Here is a 15,930-nt window from a genome sequence, read left to right on the forward strand (position 1 = left end):
GTACGCAAGTATAAACACCATGGGACCATGCAGCCGTCATACCGCTCAGTAAGGAGACGCGTTCTGTCTCCTAGAGATTAACGTACTTTTGTGCGAAAAGTGCAAATCAATCCCAGAACACCAAAGGACCTTGTGAAGATGCTGGAGGAAACAGGTACAAAAGTATCTATATCCACCGTAAAATGAGTCCCATATCAACATAACCCGAAAGGCCGCTCAGGAAGGAAGAAGCCACTGCTGCAAAACCGCCATAAAAAAGCCAGACTACGGTTTGCAACTGCACATGGGGACAAAGATCGTACTTTTGGGAGAAATGTCCTCTGGTCTGATGAAACAAAAATATAACTGTTTGACCACAATGACCATCGTTATGTTCTGAGGAAAAAGGTGGATGCTTACAAGCCGAAGAACACCATCGCAATCGTGAAGCACGGGGGTGGCAGCATCATGTTGTGGGGGTGCTTTGCTGCAGGAGGGACTGGTGAACTTCTCAAAATAGATGGCTTCATGAGGAATGAAAATTATGTGGATATATTGAAGCAACATCTCAAGACATCAGTCAGGAAGTTAAAGCTTGGTCGCAAATGGGTCTTCCAAATGGCCTCAAGCATACTTCCAAAGTTGTGGCAATATGGCTTATGGACAACAAAGTCAAGGTATTGGAGTGGCCATCACAAAACCCTGACCTCAATCCCATAGACAATTTGTGGGCAGAACTGAAAAAGCGTGTTTGAGCAAGGAGGCCTACAAACCTGACTCAGTTACACCAGCTCTGTCAGGAGGAATGGGCCAAAATTCACCCAACTTATTGTGGGAAGCTTGTGGGAGGCTACCCGACACGTGTGACCCAAGTTAAACAATTTAAAGGCAATGCTACCAAATACTAATTGAGTGTATATAAACTTCTGACCCACTGGGAATGTGATGAAAGAAATAAAAGCTCAAATAAATAACTCTCTACTATTATTCTGACATTTCACATTCTTGAAATAAAGTGGTGATCCTATCTGACCTAAAACAGGGAATGTTTACTAGGATTAAATGTCAGGAATTGTGAAAAACGGAGTTTAAATGTATTTGGCTGAGTTGTATGTAAACTTCCAACTTCAACTGTATGTTGAACATAACATTATTTCTTGGCATTTCTTTATAAACAAACATAATAAAACTTGGGTTTCTGACTGCATCTAAAAAGAGAAAGTTCATATTGCACCGTGAGGTTTCCTCCCGTTTTCATCTAAATATTGCAACTCGATTGCAACTCTACTCACTACTATCCACCCTATCACTAACAAGACCTCTGACCCTTCACCATTGAACTTTCCACTGCCAGAGAACGTGCCAAACCCAGTCCCAGGCTGCACAGCTAAAATGAGATCAGGGGGTTTAGAGTGTGTGGGGGGGGGGCTGTCTCCAAGGACCTCATATGTCACTGCTGTGTTGATAAGTGAGATTTATGACCCTTCACCTTAAAACCTGGTCGCCCAACTATTCTCTCTCCATCACGGCCACTTCTTGTGTTCTTCAGGCCCAAGTGTTTGGAATTCTGCCTCTGTCTCTGGGGAAATCCCTGTCACCTGTCAGTGAAACCCATTCAGTGTTGCATGTGAACCCGTAACTCAATACTCCAAGTTGAGGATCCCCATTGCCCCTTGGCCCCCATACCACCACTCTCTCTCTCTCTCTCTCTCTCTCTCTCTCTCTCTCTGAAATCAAGTCACTCCTGTTGGAGGGGGCACCATCATCTTCTGGCCCTTTTTATATTCCGGCTGGCAGATTCCCAGCATCATCTGCTGCTCGGTGGCGACAGGAATAGAAGCTGGGTGGGGATGCTAGAGTGGACATTGGTTAGCAATAGCCGTACAGTGTCATTTTGGAAATTGCCAGTGGCAGGTGAGCTGACACGGAATGAAAGCGATAGTCAAAGCTGAGGCTCATGGCCATTTTACCTGAGGTTTCAAGTACTCTACCATGGTGCTACTTCAAAGACACACACGGTCAGTGTCTCAAGGGTGCATGGACCATGGTGCCAACAGGGCTTTAGATAGACTATGACTTTTTAAAGAGACATAAACAGTCTAACAGTAGCTTGTGCATTGAGTTTAGCCAGGGTTAAGCATCTCAAGACAGAGGCACAAAAAGTAAGGCTACCCTGTTAAGCAGGGGATGTGGCACATTTGCAGAACCCCACCATGACATTTATTTTGATCAATTATTTTTTTTGGGGGGGGGAGAATAACAAATAACTTCATATTTTCTTCCCGCGTCTGATTTCAAAGCAAGGTGAGAGGAAGGGCCGGGATGTGGCACTTAGAGCCCCTGGGATGGGACATCAAAATTGAATGACGTGGGAACAGAATGTTTTGGGGTGGGGTAGAGGGGAAAGGGTGAGATTAGATCAGGAGTCAGATTTCACATTTCCTCCTGTATCTCTCCCTATTCAGCCAGTCAGATAAACGACAGTGATTCCAATGACTCGGTCGGGGCTTATCTGTTTGAATATAATATAAATTCAATATGGTCTCAGACACAACCAAAATATTACAAGGGTCATTCTAATTTGTTGGGGAGTTCAAATGAGTCATTATACAGAACTGTGTGTTGCATCACTTTCTCTCTGAATTTCTCTCTCTATTTCATGCCCCTCAACATTTTTGCTTCCCAGTCATTCTCCATGACAGGTCCTTCAAAACAAAGAGGGAAGCTCCATTCCAGAGGGCCTCCCCCATCCAAAATCAACCCAGAGAGGAGCCTGTGCCATGCAAAATGCTGTGGTAATGCTCTCACTTCACCCTTTTATTTTCCAAAAATACAGTTGGAAGTTGGCATGAGCGCAAACTGTGACAGCTCACAGCTCAGAAAACAATGCTTCCCCCTTTTCCTGTGTAATAGAAACCTTTCTGAAGTCAGAGCGACAGAAGCTCTGTGTTATGGTTAAATCATAGGCCCGGGGAGAGCAGGTGCTTCCCCAATACTCTGGGGAGACGTTGCCCCTGGCCCTGAGCGCTGGTCTAGGATCAGCTTTCCCTAGCCCACGTCTGACCTCAACCACTATTAGCTATGAAGCAAACATTTAGAGGCAAATTCTATACCCCAAGTTTTTCCTGCACTGACAGCAGACTTTCATAGAGGGAACAAGAGAAGGGCGGCTACAGTAATATGGCAGGGCCAATGGGGTTGATGAGGTGCAGCTATGGATGCAGTGGTATCTGAGAGAGGATAGAGAGAGTGGATATTCATAGCTCTGATAAAAAGGCAAGGAGAGCATAAAGATTATTCCTTCCAAACTCTGCTCTTAAACTTAGATACAACGATCACATCAAAATGGTTGTGTAAACCAAAACTTCTCCATAAAAGTACACTTTTCCCAGTCGACCTTTGTGCTGGCATGTATGCTTCTGATTTTCTCGTTAAGGGAGAGAATGGAGAATACATCCATCCACATCAAAGTGAACCCTGAAAATAAAATCACATCGCCAAAAAATTCCTTGGCCTCCCGTGCACATTCCTGAAAACCCAATACCTCTGCACCGCTGTAGGTAGGAGGAATTATGGATTGGGTACATAATGACAATACATTTACAGATATTAAAGCGAAACCGTCAACAGCTGACTTGGCAGGTTCCAAATTAACATGGGCAGAGGCGGTGGCATTGTTTCTCCATTAGTTTGCTTGTTAGTAGCCCATTGTGTTTACTTAGGTTTTTTTCTCCGTAAAAATTTATGGTCGGCCATACTTTTATGTTGGCTGAGTTATGTGGCGCTCTCTGGCAGGGCTGCAGCAGGGACCTTTGAAGTGAGGCCATAAAACGCGGTGAGAGAGCAGCCAAGGCATCACACTGTATTGTGGGTTGAGGCAGGACACGCAGGTCAGTAGAGTCAGCAGCAACGGCACTATACAGGGTGTGAGGACAGGTCCTGATCATACAGAGACCTGGAGCCTCTGCCAAGAGGACACTAACACCTGTAGTGCATCCACGTCACAGATCACATAGTAGGCATAAATAAATTGTTACTGCACACAGTTCAGAAGCCTTGGCAGTACTACAGTAATAAAGCACTGATATCTAGATGACACAAGGCCATACTGTAGATATGTATATTCCCAGAGCTGGGAGTCCAATGATGTCATTCCTATCATGTGTGAGTCAAAGTGGACTGAAGTATGATTCATATGTGACTGCTGTGTTGAGTCCATGTTGAGTCCCTTTGAGTTATGAGTGTACTATGTAAGATCAAACCAATCCCCTTTAGCCTGCCTAACTGGAAAGGGGAGAACAAGTTTCCATTGCTGGCATTTTTCCTTTTGCTAACTAAGTTCCCTCTATAAATAAAAACCCTGTCATGGACCTGAATCACAGAAAGACCTCTGAGTAGGGAGAGTGATGAGTTGTTTAACTCATCGCTCCCCTCAATCTGAGTGTGGTGATTATTTTATCAGCACTGATCCATGTGAAGAAGCTACCTTTCCACGGCAGCCCCCAACGGGCTCACCAGTGAGCTCACATTTAGAGAGAAAAAAGTGAAAAATGAAAAGCAAAAGAAAAACAGCAGGGTGAAAAATTGCTGCGATCAAAGTGCTAACTCCCCAGTCAAACTTTCCAATATGATAAAACCAGAAGCAGGAATTAACAGAAGCAAGGATTGTCCTCTACGGCTTAACGTCTCCCATTTTTATTTCACTTTGAAAAAAATATATATATAGTTAGGAGAGGACAGCATCTGGTGTAAAGCTCTGGGGGATTTGGGTCCCTAAATGAAGACAGATCAGCTATTTCTTTCCCTGAGAAACGTGTGTGTGTGTGTGTGTGTGTGTGTGTGTGTGTGTGGCATGTTTAGTTCTGACTCAGTCTATAACAGCACTACTGAAACAAATCACAGTTTGATTTACGTCTTCCACAGCTACTGTCGGTGGGCCACCAGAGCCTCTACTGTTTACTGTTTATAACAACCAACCTCTGAAAGCCTGAGAGAGCGCCAAACCCACTGCAATGCTTTACTTACAATCTGACCCCACTCTAAATCTTTATTTTCCTCTCTCTCTCTCACTCACTCTCACACTGTCACACACACACAAATACTGAAAGTTTTAACAGATTGTTCAATCTCTTTTGGACTTGTATGTGCTATTGCTATTAGTTATTACTATGAGCCACATGACTTAGCCACTTATAGGGTGCATGGGTTAACCTGAGTTAGAATTGAATGAGTGAGTGCTTGTTTGTGAGGGGCAGGGGTATGAGTGCTATTATCTATTATCTATGAGTGCTAGTTATCTTTAGAACATATTTTTTCACTGTCTGGTTTAAACCTGCAAAAACTCATACATTTGTTATGACACTGCTGCAACGGGTATCTCACGGAAGCAAGGTAGCACACTTTAACATCAACACATGCACACCCAGATGCTATCATAGGCAATAACAAGCAGGTGAGGATAGAGCTGGGCAAGGTAGGCACAGAGACATGAGTACAACACTGATGATAAAGTGTGAGGTGAGATACTTGTCACTTATCAGTCAGCATCACTTATCAGTCAGCATGATACTTATCAGTCAGCAGCATGAATCACTCAGAGGGAATTCATTCCAGCGTGCCATGCAAAACATGAGCCATCCATAACAAGGCCACACAATGGGCTTCAATTAAACGTAAAATATATTTTGTTCTTTTGAACAACTCACACAAAACCTACATTAGATGTATTGAATATTTATTTCACCTCTGTCTATGTAGTGAAGCTACTTATACCAAGAAATAATCATGAAAACAATTAAAGCACAAATTTGTGGTGCTCACTGATTTAAAAAAAATATATATATATTTTTTAAAGTTTGTTAATGATTGAGTTAATGTGTCATGTTTCACACCATATTCCACATCAACCTCCAAAGACACCTGTGCATTCCTTTGTCATACAACCATTGTGCAATGTCAAATAAGGAATAAAAGGACAACAACGTTACATGGCACAGACACCATGACCCAGACATGTAGGCCTAATATCAAGTTTCACATCAACAAGCCTGTTCTAAAGAGGGGAGCTTTCCATGTAAAACATGTTAGTGAAAGGTTCATGAAATATTTATAGTCTGTTCTATTACACAAAATGGAGGTAATGACCTCTGAGTGGGTTTATAGTTTTGGTATTTGGCACAGCAAGATAGCCACCCACTTTCAAGCTGATCCCTCTCTGCAACATTATTGAGGGTCAGGGTTGGGATACAGTTTGTGTGGTCCAAGGCAAGTGAAAATGACCCGAATCTGAGTAAAACAGGCCTATGTTTATAAAAGATAAGACCTTAGAATGTGTTTAAACGTATTTGTAGATCCAGACATTCCATTAAATCACTGCACACATGATAGAGCACACTGACATCAGTTTTTGTGGGGCTACTAAAACTCATACTTTAGTGGCTCTAAATAGCATCAGGGGGAAATTGGTCCTTGCCCATGAATTCTGACATGCTCATCCTACAAAGGGGAAGTGAAAATGTATTCGAATAATTTACCAAATGTAGCCTTCATAGCTGCCTTGGAGCATGCATCGTAAATTCCCTAATCTTTGAGTCTTCCGGATTGCGAAAAATGTGCATTCGGAAACAACCTATCGGGAGTTTAGGTTTTGGTCATCTGTAAACTGCATCTATCCAATCACAGAGGCCTGTCTGTCTGCGCTGTAGTCTCGCAAGACACAGAGAAATTATGGCTGCCGTACCAAGCAGCAAACTTCTAGGCAAGTGTGTTGCATCTCCAACCGGGAAACACTCCGCGTCGGTCATCTTCTTACACGGCTCAGGTGGTTACGTTTTACACTGCTCCCGATGTTTTAGTGACATTTCTTCAACGGTAACTACGCTGAACTAGCCTCATAATAACTAGGAGTTTTGGTAGGTTAGCGACCTGTAGCCTAGCCTGTAGCATTGCCAGAGTACCTTCAATTTAGATACTGAAAGCTTGTGTACAGTGATGGACAGACAGGACTGACTGTCTTTTGAAATGTATAACTAACTATACAATGTGGCTTCCACGCAACTGTAACTGCGTTATGATATGGCCTACGGTGGCAAATTAATAATGTAGCTAAACAGAAGCTACGTAGATCGATACATTCAATTGAGTGGTCAGCATTGGGAAATGTTAGTCTAAGGATACTTAATATTTGGGCTTGATCACAAGAGAAAAAACAGAATGCTATATGTATTTATCTGATATCTCCCAGATAAAATAAATGTTAAATAAAATAAAAATGTATCAAATATTCACCAGTCAGTAGCATGTGAACGGGATGTTGGTGAAACCAAGGTTCTGCTCTGTAAGCCTCGTGACTGGTGCGTCAGTTATATTGGCTAACTGTTCACTTCTGCCATGCAGGAGACACTGGACGGGGAGTGCGAGCATGGGTCAAAGAGGTTTCGGTACCAGACCTGGCTTTCCCCCACATCAGAGTGGTATATCCCACAGCTCCAGCCAGGTATTTTTATTTGTTTTATTTTACCTTTTATTTAAATAGGCAAGTCAGTTAAGAACAAATTCTTATTTTCAATGACGGCCTAGGAACAGTGGGTCAACTGCCTCGTTCAGGGGCAGAACGTCATTTTTTTAACTTGTCAGCTTGGGGATTCGATCTGGCAAACTTTCGGATACTATTCCAACGCTCTAACCACTAGGCTACCTGCTGCTAAATGCAGTACTGCAGTCAAGCTGCTGAAACCCCTCAACACACAGTTGAAGCCCTTCAACTGTTGTCTTTGATATAACTGAACTAACCCAGACAGGTGGAACATCTGGGCATCTATTCATAAAGCATCTCAGAGTTGGAGTTTTGATCTAGGATCAGTTTTGCCTTTAAGATAATAATGATTATGATTATACACTGCTCCAAAAAATAAAGGGAACACTAAAATAACACATCCTAGATCTGAATGAATGAAATATTCTTATTAAACAATTTTTTCTTTACATCAAAATCACACAAAAATTATCAAATGAAATCAAATTTATCAACCCATGGAGGTCTGGATTTGGAGTCACACTCAACATTAAAGTGGAAAACTACACTACAGGCTGATCCAACTTTGATGTAATGTCCTTAAAACAAGCTCAGTAGTGTGTGTGTGTGGCCTCCACGTGCCTGTATGACCTCCCTACAACGCCTGGGCATGCTCCTGATGAGGTGGCGGATGGTCTCCTGAGGGATCTCCTCCCAGATCTGGACTAAAGCATCCGCCAACTCCTGGACAGTCTGTGGTGCAACGTGGCATTGGTGGATGGAGCGAGACATGATGTCCCAGATGTGCTCAATTGGATTTAGGTCTGGGGACCGGGCGGGCCAGTCCATAGCATCAATGCCTTCCTCTTGCAGGAACTGCTGACACACTCCAGCCACATGAGGTCTAGCATTGTGTTGCATTAGGAGGAACCCAGGGCCAACCACACCAGCATATGGTCTCACAAGTGGTCTGAGGATCTCATTTCGGTACCTAATGGCAGTCAGGCTACCTCTGGCGAGCACATGGAGGGCTGTGCGGCCGGCCCCCCCCAAAAATGCCACCCCACACCATGACTGACCCACCGTCAAACCGGTCATGCTGGAGGATGTTGCAGGCAGCAGAACGTTCTCCACTGCGTCTCCAGACTGTCACGTCTGTCACATGTGCTCAGTGTGAACCTGCTTTCATCTGTGAAGAGCACAGGGCGCCAGTGTCAAATTTGCCAATCTTGGTGTTCTCTGGCAAATGCCAAACGTCCTACACGGTGTTGGGCTGTAAGCACAACCCCCACCTGTGGATGCCGGGCCCTCATACCACCCTCATGGAGTCTGTTTCTGACCGTTTGAGCAGACGCATGCACATTTGTGGCCTGCTGGAGGTCATTTTGCAGGGCTCTGGCAGTGCTCCTCCTTGCACAAAGGCGGAGGTAGCGGTCCTGCTGCTGGGTTGTTGCCCTCCTACGGCCTCCTCCACGTCTCCTGCTGTACTGGCCTGTTTCCTGGTAGCGCCTCCATGCTCTGGACACAAAGCTAACAGACACAGCAAACCTTCTTGCCACATCTCGCATTGATGTGCCATCCTGGATGAGCTGCACTACCTGAGCCACTTGTGTGGGTTGTAGACTCCGTCTCATGCTACCACTCGAGTGAAAGCACCGCCAGCATTCAAAAGTGACCAAAACATCAGCCAGGAAGCATAGGAACTGAGAAGTGGTCTGTGGTCCCCACCTGCAGAACCACTCCTTTATTGGGGGTGTCTTGCTAAATACCTATAATTTCCACCTGTTGTCTATTCCATTTGAACAACAGCATGTGAAATGTATTGTCAATCAGTGTTGCTTCCTAAGTGGACAGTTTGATTTCACAGAAGTGTGATTGACTTGGAGTTACATTGTGTTGTTTAAGTGTTCCCTTTATTTTTTTGAGCAGTGTATATCCTAGGTGAGCATTCCTACTCCAATGCTTTATGAATATGGACCCTGAATGGGCTAAATAGCCTAATACCCTTTTCATACTACCGCACGAGATGAATGGACCATGTGAATAGATCATTTCCAAACCAGTGCGGTTCGGGTCAGCACGATATTGTGGAAAGGGGTAAATCTTCTTCTCCTCCTCCCATGGGACCCTCACTACCCAAACCTTTCCTCATTTCATAGCTAAACTTTGAATCTTGTTCTGTCTTCTGTTGACCCCTCAGGCCGTACACACCCATGCGGGGGGCTCTGTCCAATGTGTGGTTTGACCGCTACAAGATCTCACACGACTGCCTGGAGCACTTGGAGTCTATAGACGCCATGGCCAACTCCTTGGGAGCGGTTATACAGGAGGAGATCAGGGCAGGAGTACCAAAACACAGGATGATCATAGGTACTGTCTCACACACATGCACACTAATTCTGCTGCTACTAGAGCTGTTTGTTTTATTTCCCTGTCTCTTTCTGACCATATGTCAGATTTGGCTGTATGGTCTCTCCTTCACTCGTTACCTTCCTCATGACTTCCTAACTCCATGACCCCCTCCTGAATGTGTATTATGCACCCATCCACTTGCCCATTTGCTTGATCTTGCTCTTTCTCTCTCTACACACATCACTCTCTCTCTCTCTCTCTTGGCCTTGGTGTTCTCAACTCCCTCTGTCATGATATAAAATGAAGAATGCAAGTTATCAGGTTTCTTTACCCTTTTATACGCTGCCAATTATGAACCGTAAAGTATTTCTGGAGGGATTCTCAGGTTCAGCAAATCCTTTTTCCCCAAATAGTTTGGTTATCAGGTTCGCGTGTAAATGACAATGACATAAAACCGCTCGGATCAAGCGCCATAAACACTATTTTAGAACCTAGGTAAGAGTTCCCACAGGAAATATGTGGGGGGGGCCATCGCAAGTTTTATGTCTCTGTAAGAGAACAAATGATAGCATCCATGAAAGGGGAAACCGATGGGAACATTGGGAAAAGGGTTAACCTACAAGCCCTGAAATATATAAATATACGAAAATAGTTGTGAGTAGAAAAGAGAAAAAAGAGCCGAGCGTTTGTGTGAAAGGCCCAGTGTGGAACGCCAGAAAAGCCCCTGAACTCCACTCGAGAAAGTGATTCAAAAAACACATGTTCCTGGGAGAAATATTATCTTCCTAAATCATAACATTTTGTCATTAACTATAAATACTCATTGGAATCAGTCGGCATACTGGAGAAACGGGAGTGGTCTGTACCCGGAGTCCACTTGCAGGGCTGACAGACTGACAAGCGGCAGAACTTTCCATGGAAAAAAACTTTTTCAAGTACAAGCCGCCGCCGCAGGCTTGTGTGTTCATGTTTTTCACTCTTTAAAAAAGCATGGATCCTTTGGGAAATCTCAGAAAAGAGAAGCTATCGCCACAGTCATGATTTCACACATATAGGCTCACACACACACACTGAAAACACACAGCAGCACTGTACCAAACAGCACAGCGGAGGGGTATACGAAAGGAGACATTAGAATGTGAATGTATGATTGATCGTGGATTGGAATGAGAGACTGAGAGTATACCAGAAAGACAGTCTCAAAGTATGTACTCTTAGAAAAAAGGGTTCTTCAGCTGTCCCCATAGGAGAACCCTTTTTGGTTCCAGGTAGAACCCAAAAGGGCTCTACATAGTACCAAAAAGGCTTCTACAAAGGGTTATCCTATGGGGACAGCCAAAGAACCCTTTTAGGTTCTAGATAACACCTTTTTTTGGTTCAAGGAGTATAACCGGTGAAGTAAAGAAAGAAACAGAGAATCTCATGGACAAATGTTTTATTCGTTGGGCAAAGCGTGTGAACTCCCCCCATATCTCCATTCTTCCCTTCCCCCTCTGACAGGATGATGGGTACTTTCACACTTTCCCAGATGTACACCGTGTGCCCAGATGTACCCAGATGTGTGAGATTAAGGACGGGCTCGTGAACGGATGCCGACTCCTGAGGAGCGAAAAAGCTGATGATGTGGAACTATGGAGTCTGTTTCATTTTTAATGTTTTTTTATTTTCTTTCTCAGTCAAAGGCAGAGTATTTTCCACTTCGGACCGCTTAAACTGCCAGGATGGCTTAAACTACTGTTACTCATACATAATAATAAATGAATATATTTATTATTATGTTCCTATCTTATATTATTGCTGGTATGCACAGTTGGAAAAAAATGTTTGTTTTTTTATTTTGGTTTTTTTTCCTGGGAAAAGCACTTTGGATACAATATTCAACACACATTTTCAGTGAATACCTGTACAAAGACACCTAATGGAACCCAGTGCAATGACATGTTCTGTTTTGTCTTGTTCCTCGTCCAAAGGGGGTTTCTCTATGGGCGGAGCTATGGCCCTCCACCTGGCGTGCCGTTATCACCCTGACGTAGCAGGAGTCTTTGCTCTGTCCAGCTTTCTCAACAAAGACTCTGTAGTATATCAGGTAAGGCAGGCTGTCACTGGTATGTCTACTAAACTAAACAGACAATATTCTAAATCTTGATTAGAGCGCCAGAAAACTACAACTACCTACTCATCTGTCCTTTGAATGACAGATAGTGGTAGAGAAATATTGGTGTATTGATATACAGTTTCCCAATTCAAAGATGCTCCATGTCAGTCCCAAGATCTTGCATTTATCAGGAGTTGGCTGCACTTGGTTCTGACAGAGATATTGGGCCTATAGAGTGTGCTAGTAAGCAGTCTAGAAGTGTCTGACTGACTATTCTCCCCCTGCTAGGCTGTGGAGGAGCGGGCAAGGGCGGGGAGCCCCCTCCCAGAGCTATTCCAGGGCCATGGGACAGGAGATGAGTTGGTGTTCCATAAGTGGGGAGAAGAAACTACGGCCCTGCTGAAGAAGGCTGGGATGACAACCACCTTCCACTCGTTCCCAGGCCTCCAGCACCAGCTCTCCCGGCCAGAGATTGAGCTACTGCGCTCCTGGATCCTCACCAAGCTGCGCCCGGACAGTCTAGACGCCAGTGGGCAGTGACCAGTCAGCCCCACACCACTAAACAGACACATTAACAACACGCTATTAGCATGTTAATAACACGTTCACACTATTGAGCTGCTTTAAAATGAGCCAAACCAAACAGTACTGCGCTGGCCTGGTAAAGCACTGCCCATAGTTTCTGGAACAAAGCTGGAAAAGCGAGCCAGCACGGTCAGGTCGGTACTATAGTGTGAAAAGGATATTAACATGCTGAGTGGGCTGTGGACCACCGCCTCACAACCTCTGGACACAATATCGCTTTTTAAAAAATGTGTCAAATGTTGTTTTTTTTTTGCTTGGACACTCAGTTGTGCTTGCTTAGTGTCAACAGCTGTGTGGTTCCCTTCAAAAGAGAACATGTGATAGTTGAGTGTGTTTATAACCACTCCCTCTGCACTTGTACAGTCTCCACTCTTCGTTTGTCTGACTCTGATAGGATATGGGAGCATGCTCTGCCTCCACCCCTATCGTTTAACTAACACTAGAGTCAATTTAGTACCGTTGCTGTAGAGAGAACGAATTGTTTAGTCAATCTTGCTCGCTCTGTTTTTTTTTTATACACCATTATCGTTTTGCGCTGGGGAATGTGTTGAACATGTGTGGGGATGGAGGGAGCGGAGGTCTGTTCTGTTTGCTCAGTAGTTCTGCTCTGTAGCACACATCGCCTCATTGATAGTTATTGGGAAGAAGCAGTTAGCTATTCTTCCCTTCTTCCTACCTGCAGCCTCTCTCTCGGCGTTGTGCTTAAGGTAGTCTGGATGTTGGGCTGCCTTCACTAGTGTAGGGCTGCAGGCCAGGGTCAGAACACAGGAAGATCATGAATGAGCAGTAGTAACACTTAGGTGCCAAACATAATGAGTTATGGAAATGATTCACGTTTCTTGTGTAGTCCTGGCTATAAATTAAACATCTGTCAACATCAGCAGTCACCCTTTGGAAAATACTTTGAATTATGATTTTTGAAATTGTATCCACAAACCTTTAAAATTAACATTATTTTAATAAGTTTATTATATATTTGTGGTTTACATGATATAGGCTATAACAAATCAGCAACTTAGACATGAATAAGGTGGGGGCCTCCTGGGTGGCGCAGTGATCCAAGGCACTGCTTCACAGTGCTAGCTGTGCCACCAGAGACTGGGTTCTAGCCCAGGCTCTGTCGCAGCTGGCCGTGACCGGGAGGTCCATGAGGCGACGCACAATTGGCCCAGTGTCGTCCGGGTTAGGGAGGGCTTGGCCAGAAGGGATATCCTTGTCTCATCGCGCACTAGCGACTCCTGTGGTGGGCCGAAGCAGGTCGCCAGGTGTGCTGTGTTTCCTCCGACACATTGGTGCGGCTGGCTTCCGGGTTGGATGTGCGTTGTGTCGAGAAGCAGAGGCTTTCGACCTTCGCCTCTCCCGAGTCCGTACGGGAGTTGCAGCGATGACACAAGACTGCAACTACTATCAAATAAAAGACATAAGGTATGAAAAAGGATAGCTGCTCAGAACCAGCTAGAGAATGTAACATGGTCCCCCTACACACAAGAACACCAAACCCAAATGTATCTCACTGCAAAGGAAAATGGATGTTTATTACGTCACAGCCGTGCATGCTTTCATTCCAACATATAAACTGTATGTCCAAAATGCTTTGGCATCTAGCTGTTTTTACAGTAGCAGTAAGGCTATTCAAATTCAATTAGAAGTTGGCCTCAACACCATCCACCATTTAGGAAGCGTTCACCTCCAGTATCTGTTTCATCAATGTGTGTTGAACTCAACACTGATTAAAGTCTCTGTGCTCCCACTATACACTCTCCACTTTCTAATCACCCAACAAATCATGTGCAAAGTTTATTTGTCAATCATGCTCTCTCCCCCTTTTCTATCTAGGTTTTTCTTTCTCTGTCTCCTTCAACTGGAGAGGATGGAAACGTGAGTATCAGGTGAACTCGGATTAGGCAACAATGTTGAGATCATTCTTAGTGGTTTGGTGTGGCTGGGATGGGGGTGCGCTCAGGGCCTCAGCCCATGTCGAGGGGAAGGGAGAGAAAGAAGAGAGGAGGGTGGGAGGTGCGGCCAAAGCAAACAGACTCAGCTCTGAATTTTTCTCTGGCCCTGATCGCTGATTACTTCCAGCTATGTGTGAAAGAATGCTACTGTTGAGCGGCCAGCAGTTCTCCCCTACACCGACTGGCACACTCCCCTTCTCTTGTATGCCTCCTTAGCCATCGCTCCTTACTCGCTCGCTCCCTCCATGCCCCCACACATTCTCTCTTTTTCTACCTCTCTTCCCCTGGCCAGTGAGAGGCCTGAGCTGTAGCCTTTTGCCATCCATGCGTTTTGTGATTTAATGGCGGGAATATATGTAGGTAATGAAGGAGGCCTTGAGTGGTCTACTCCTCTCCAGGTGAAATTTTGGTGAAGAAACAAGTGTTTGTCGACGCCTCTAAAAACGCCTTCACCTTGACAACCCTTTTCCACTGTAGACTTTAAGTCCTCTCAACACTCCTTATCCAATACCTTACTTTTCACCACTAATTGGCGTATGATATGCCACTACGACTCCCGTCACTGTTTCTGAGGCTCCTACAATACTAGCGGATCGCAATTACATAGCCACCCTAACTTGTAACTGGCCCCTTAACCCTTAGCCTACCTCACTCCTCTCTCACTGGCATTTCTAACTTCACCCTTCTGTTCTCCACCTTCCCTTCTCTTTGCTTTCTTGTTCTCTCTTTTCCTGAGGTATTCCCCCTTCCTCTCCTCCCCTCCCTCCTCCTCTAAAGTGCGTCCCCTGTCGGCTCAGATGATAATCTGCTTCACGGTGCATGTGTCAGGGGGAAGGAATGCTAATCTGGAAGAGTTGCGGACTGCGAAGTCGGGGCTTTTTTGGCTGCCAGTTTCCACTGTGCACTACTTTCCATGTGGACCTGCTCCAGAGTGGCCAGGCTACAGCAGAAGGAATTCCCGGCTGAGGGAGCCGAGATGTTGAAAGATTCCAGATCACTCATCTGGTCACCCCCCACCCAATTAGAGGTCACCACTCAATTGGTCTATCGCAACGCTTGACCATCCGTCGATGATTTGTAATTAGATACTATGGATTCCAATCCAGTATTAAATGATTTGTGGTCTAGGGATTAGATTATTGTTGTAGTGTCTAATATATTCTTCCAACATTTGTTTTGTACAGTGTGCCAGCCAAATTAATTAGGAAATGTGTGAGCAAGAGTGCCAAAATCTGATTGTATTCTCATTTTATTCCAATAGCCCATTTATTGTAGATTAGGATTTATAAATAGTCTGAATTGAAGAATAGGGTCTAACTTGAGTTAATGTTACTTTATAGAAAAACTGTTCCGACCAGCAAAAATAAGTTCTGAACCGGTTTGACCCCCACAAAAATGCTGGTTCCTTTCTGTTCCTTTTTTTAACCTGTGAAATAACCCGTTTTTTAAAA

The 15,930-nt window shown here is 44.5% G+C and overlaps 1 protein-coding gene across 1 annotated transcript; it reads left to right on the plus strand.

Annotated features, from left to right (window-relative positions):
• Positions 1-6,632: 6,632 nt before the first annotated feature.
• On the plus strand, positions 6,633-14,277 carry LOC118367255 (lysophospholipase-like protein 1). Its single transcript, XM_035750514.2, has 5 exons — positions 6,633-6,799; positions 7,375-7,474; positions 9,693-9,862; positions 11,815-11,930; positions 12,228-14,277. The coding sequence occupies exons 1-5, from the start codon at positions 6,706-6,708 to the stop codon at positions 12,477-12,479; spliced, it is 732 nt and encodes a 243-aa protein (XP_035606407.1). The 5' UTR covers positions 6,633-6,705; the 3' UTR covers positions 12,480-14,277.
• Positions 14,278-15,930: the final 1,653 nt, after the last annotated feature.

This window comes from Oncorhynchus keta, chromosome 34 (genome assembly GCF_023373465.1).
Source record: "Oncorhynchus keta strain PuntledgeMale-10-30-2019 chromosome 34, Oket_V2, whole genome shotgun sequence".
Classification (NCBI taxonomy): domain Eukaryota; kingdom Metazoa; phylum Chordata; class Actinopteri; order Salmoniformes; family Salmonidae; genus Oncorhynchus; species Oncorhynchus keta.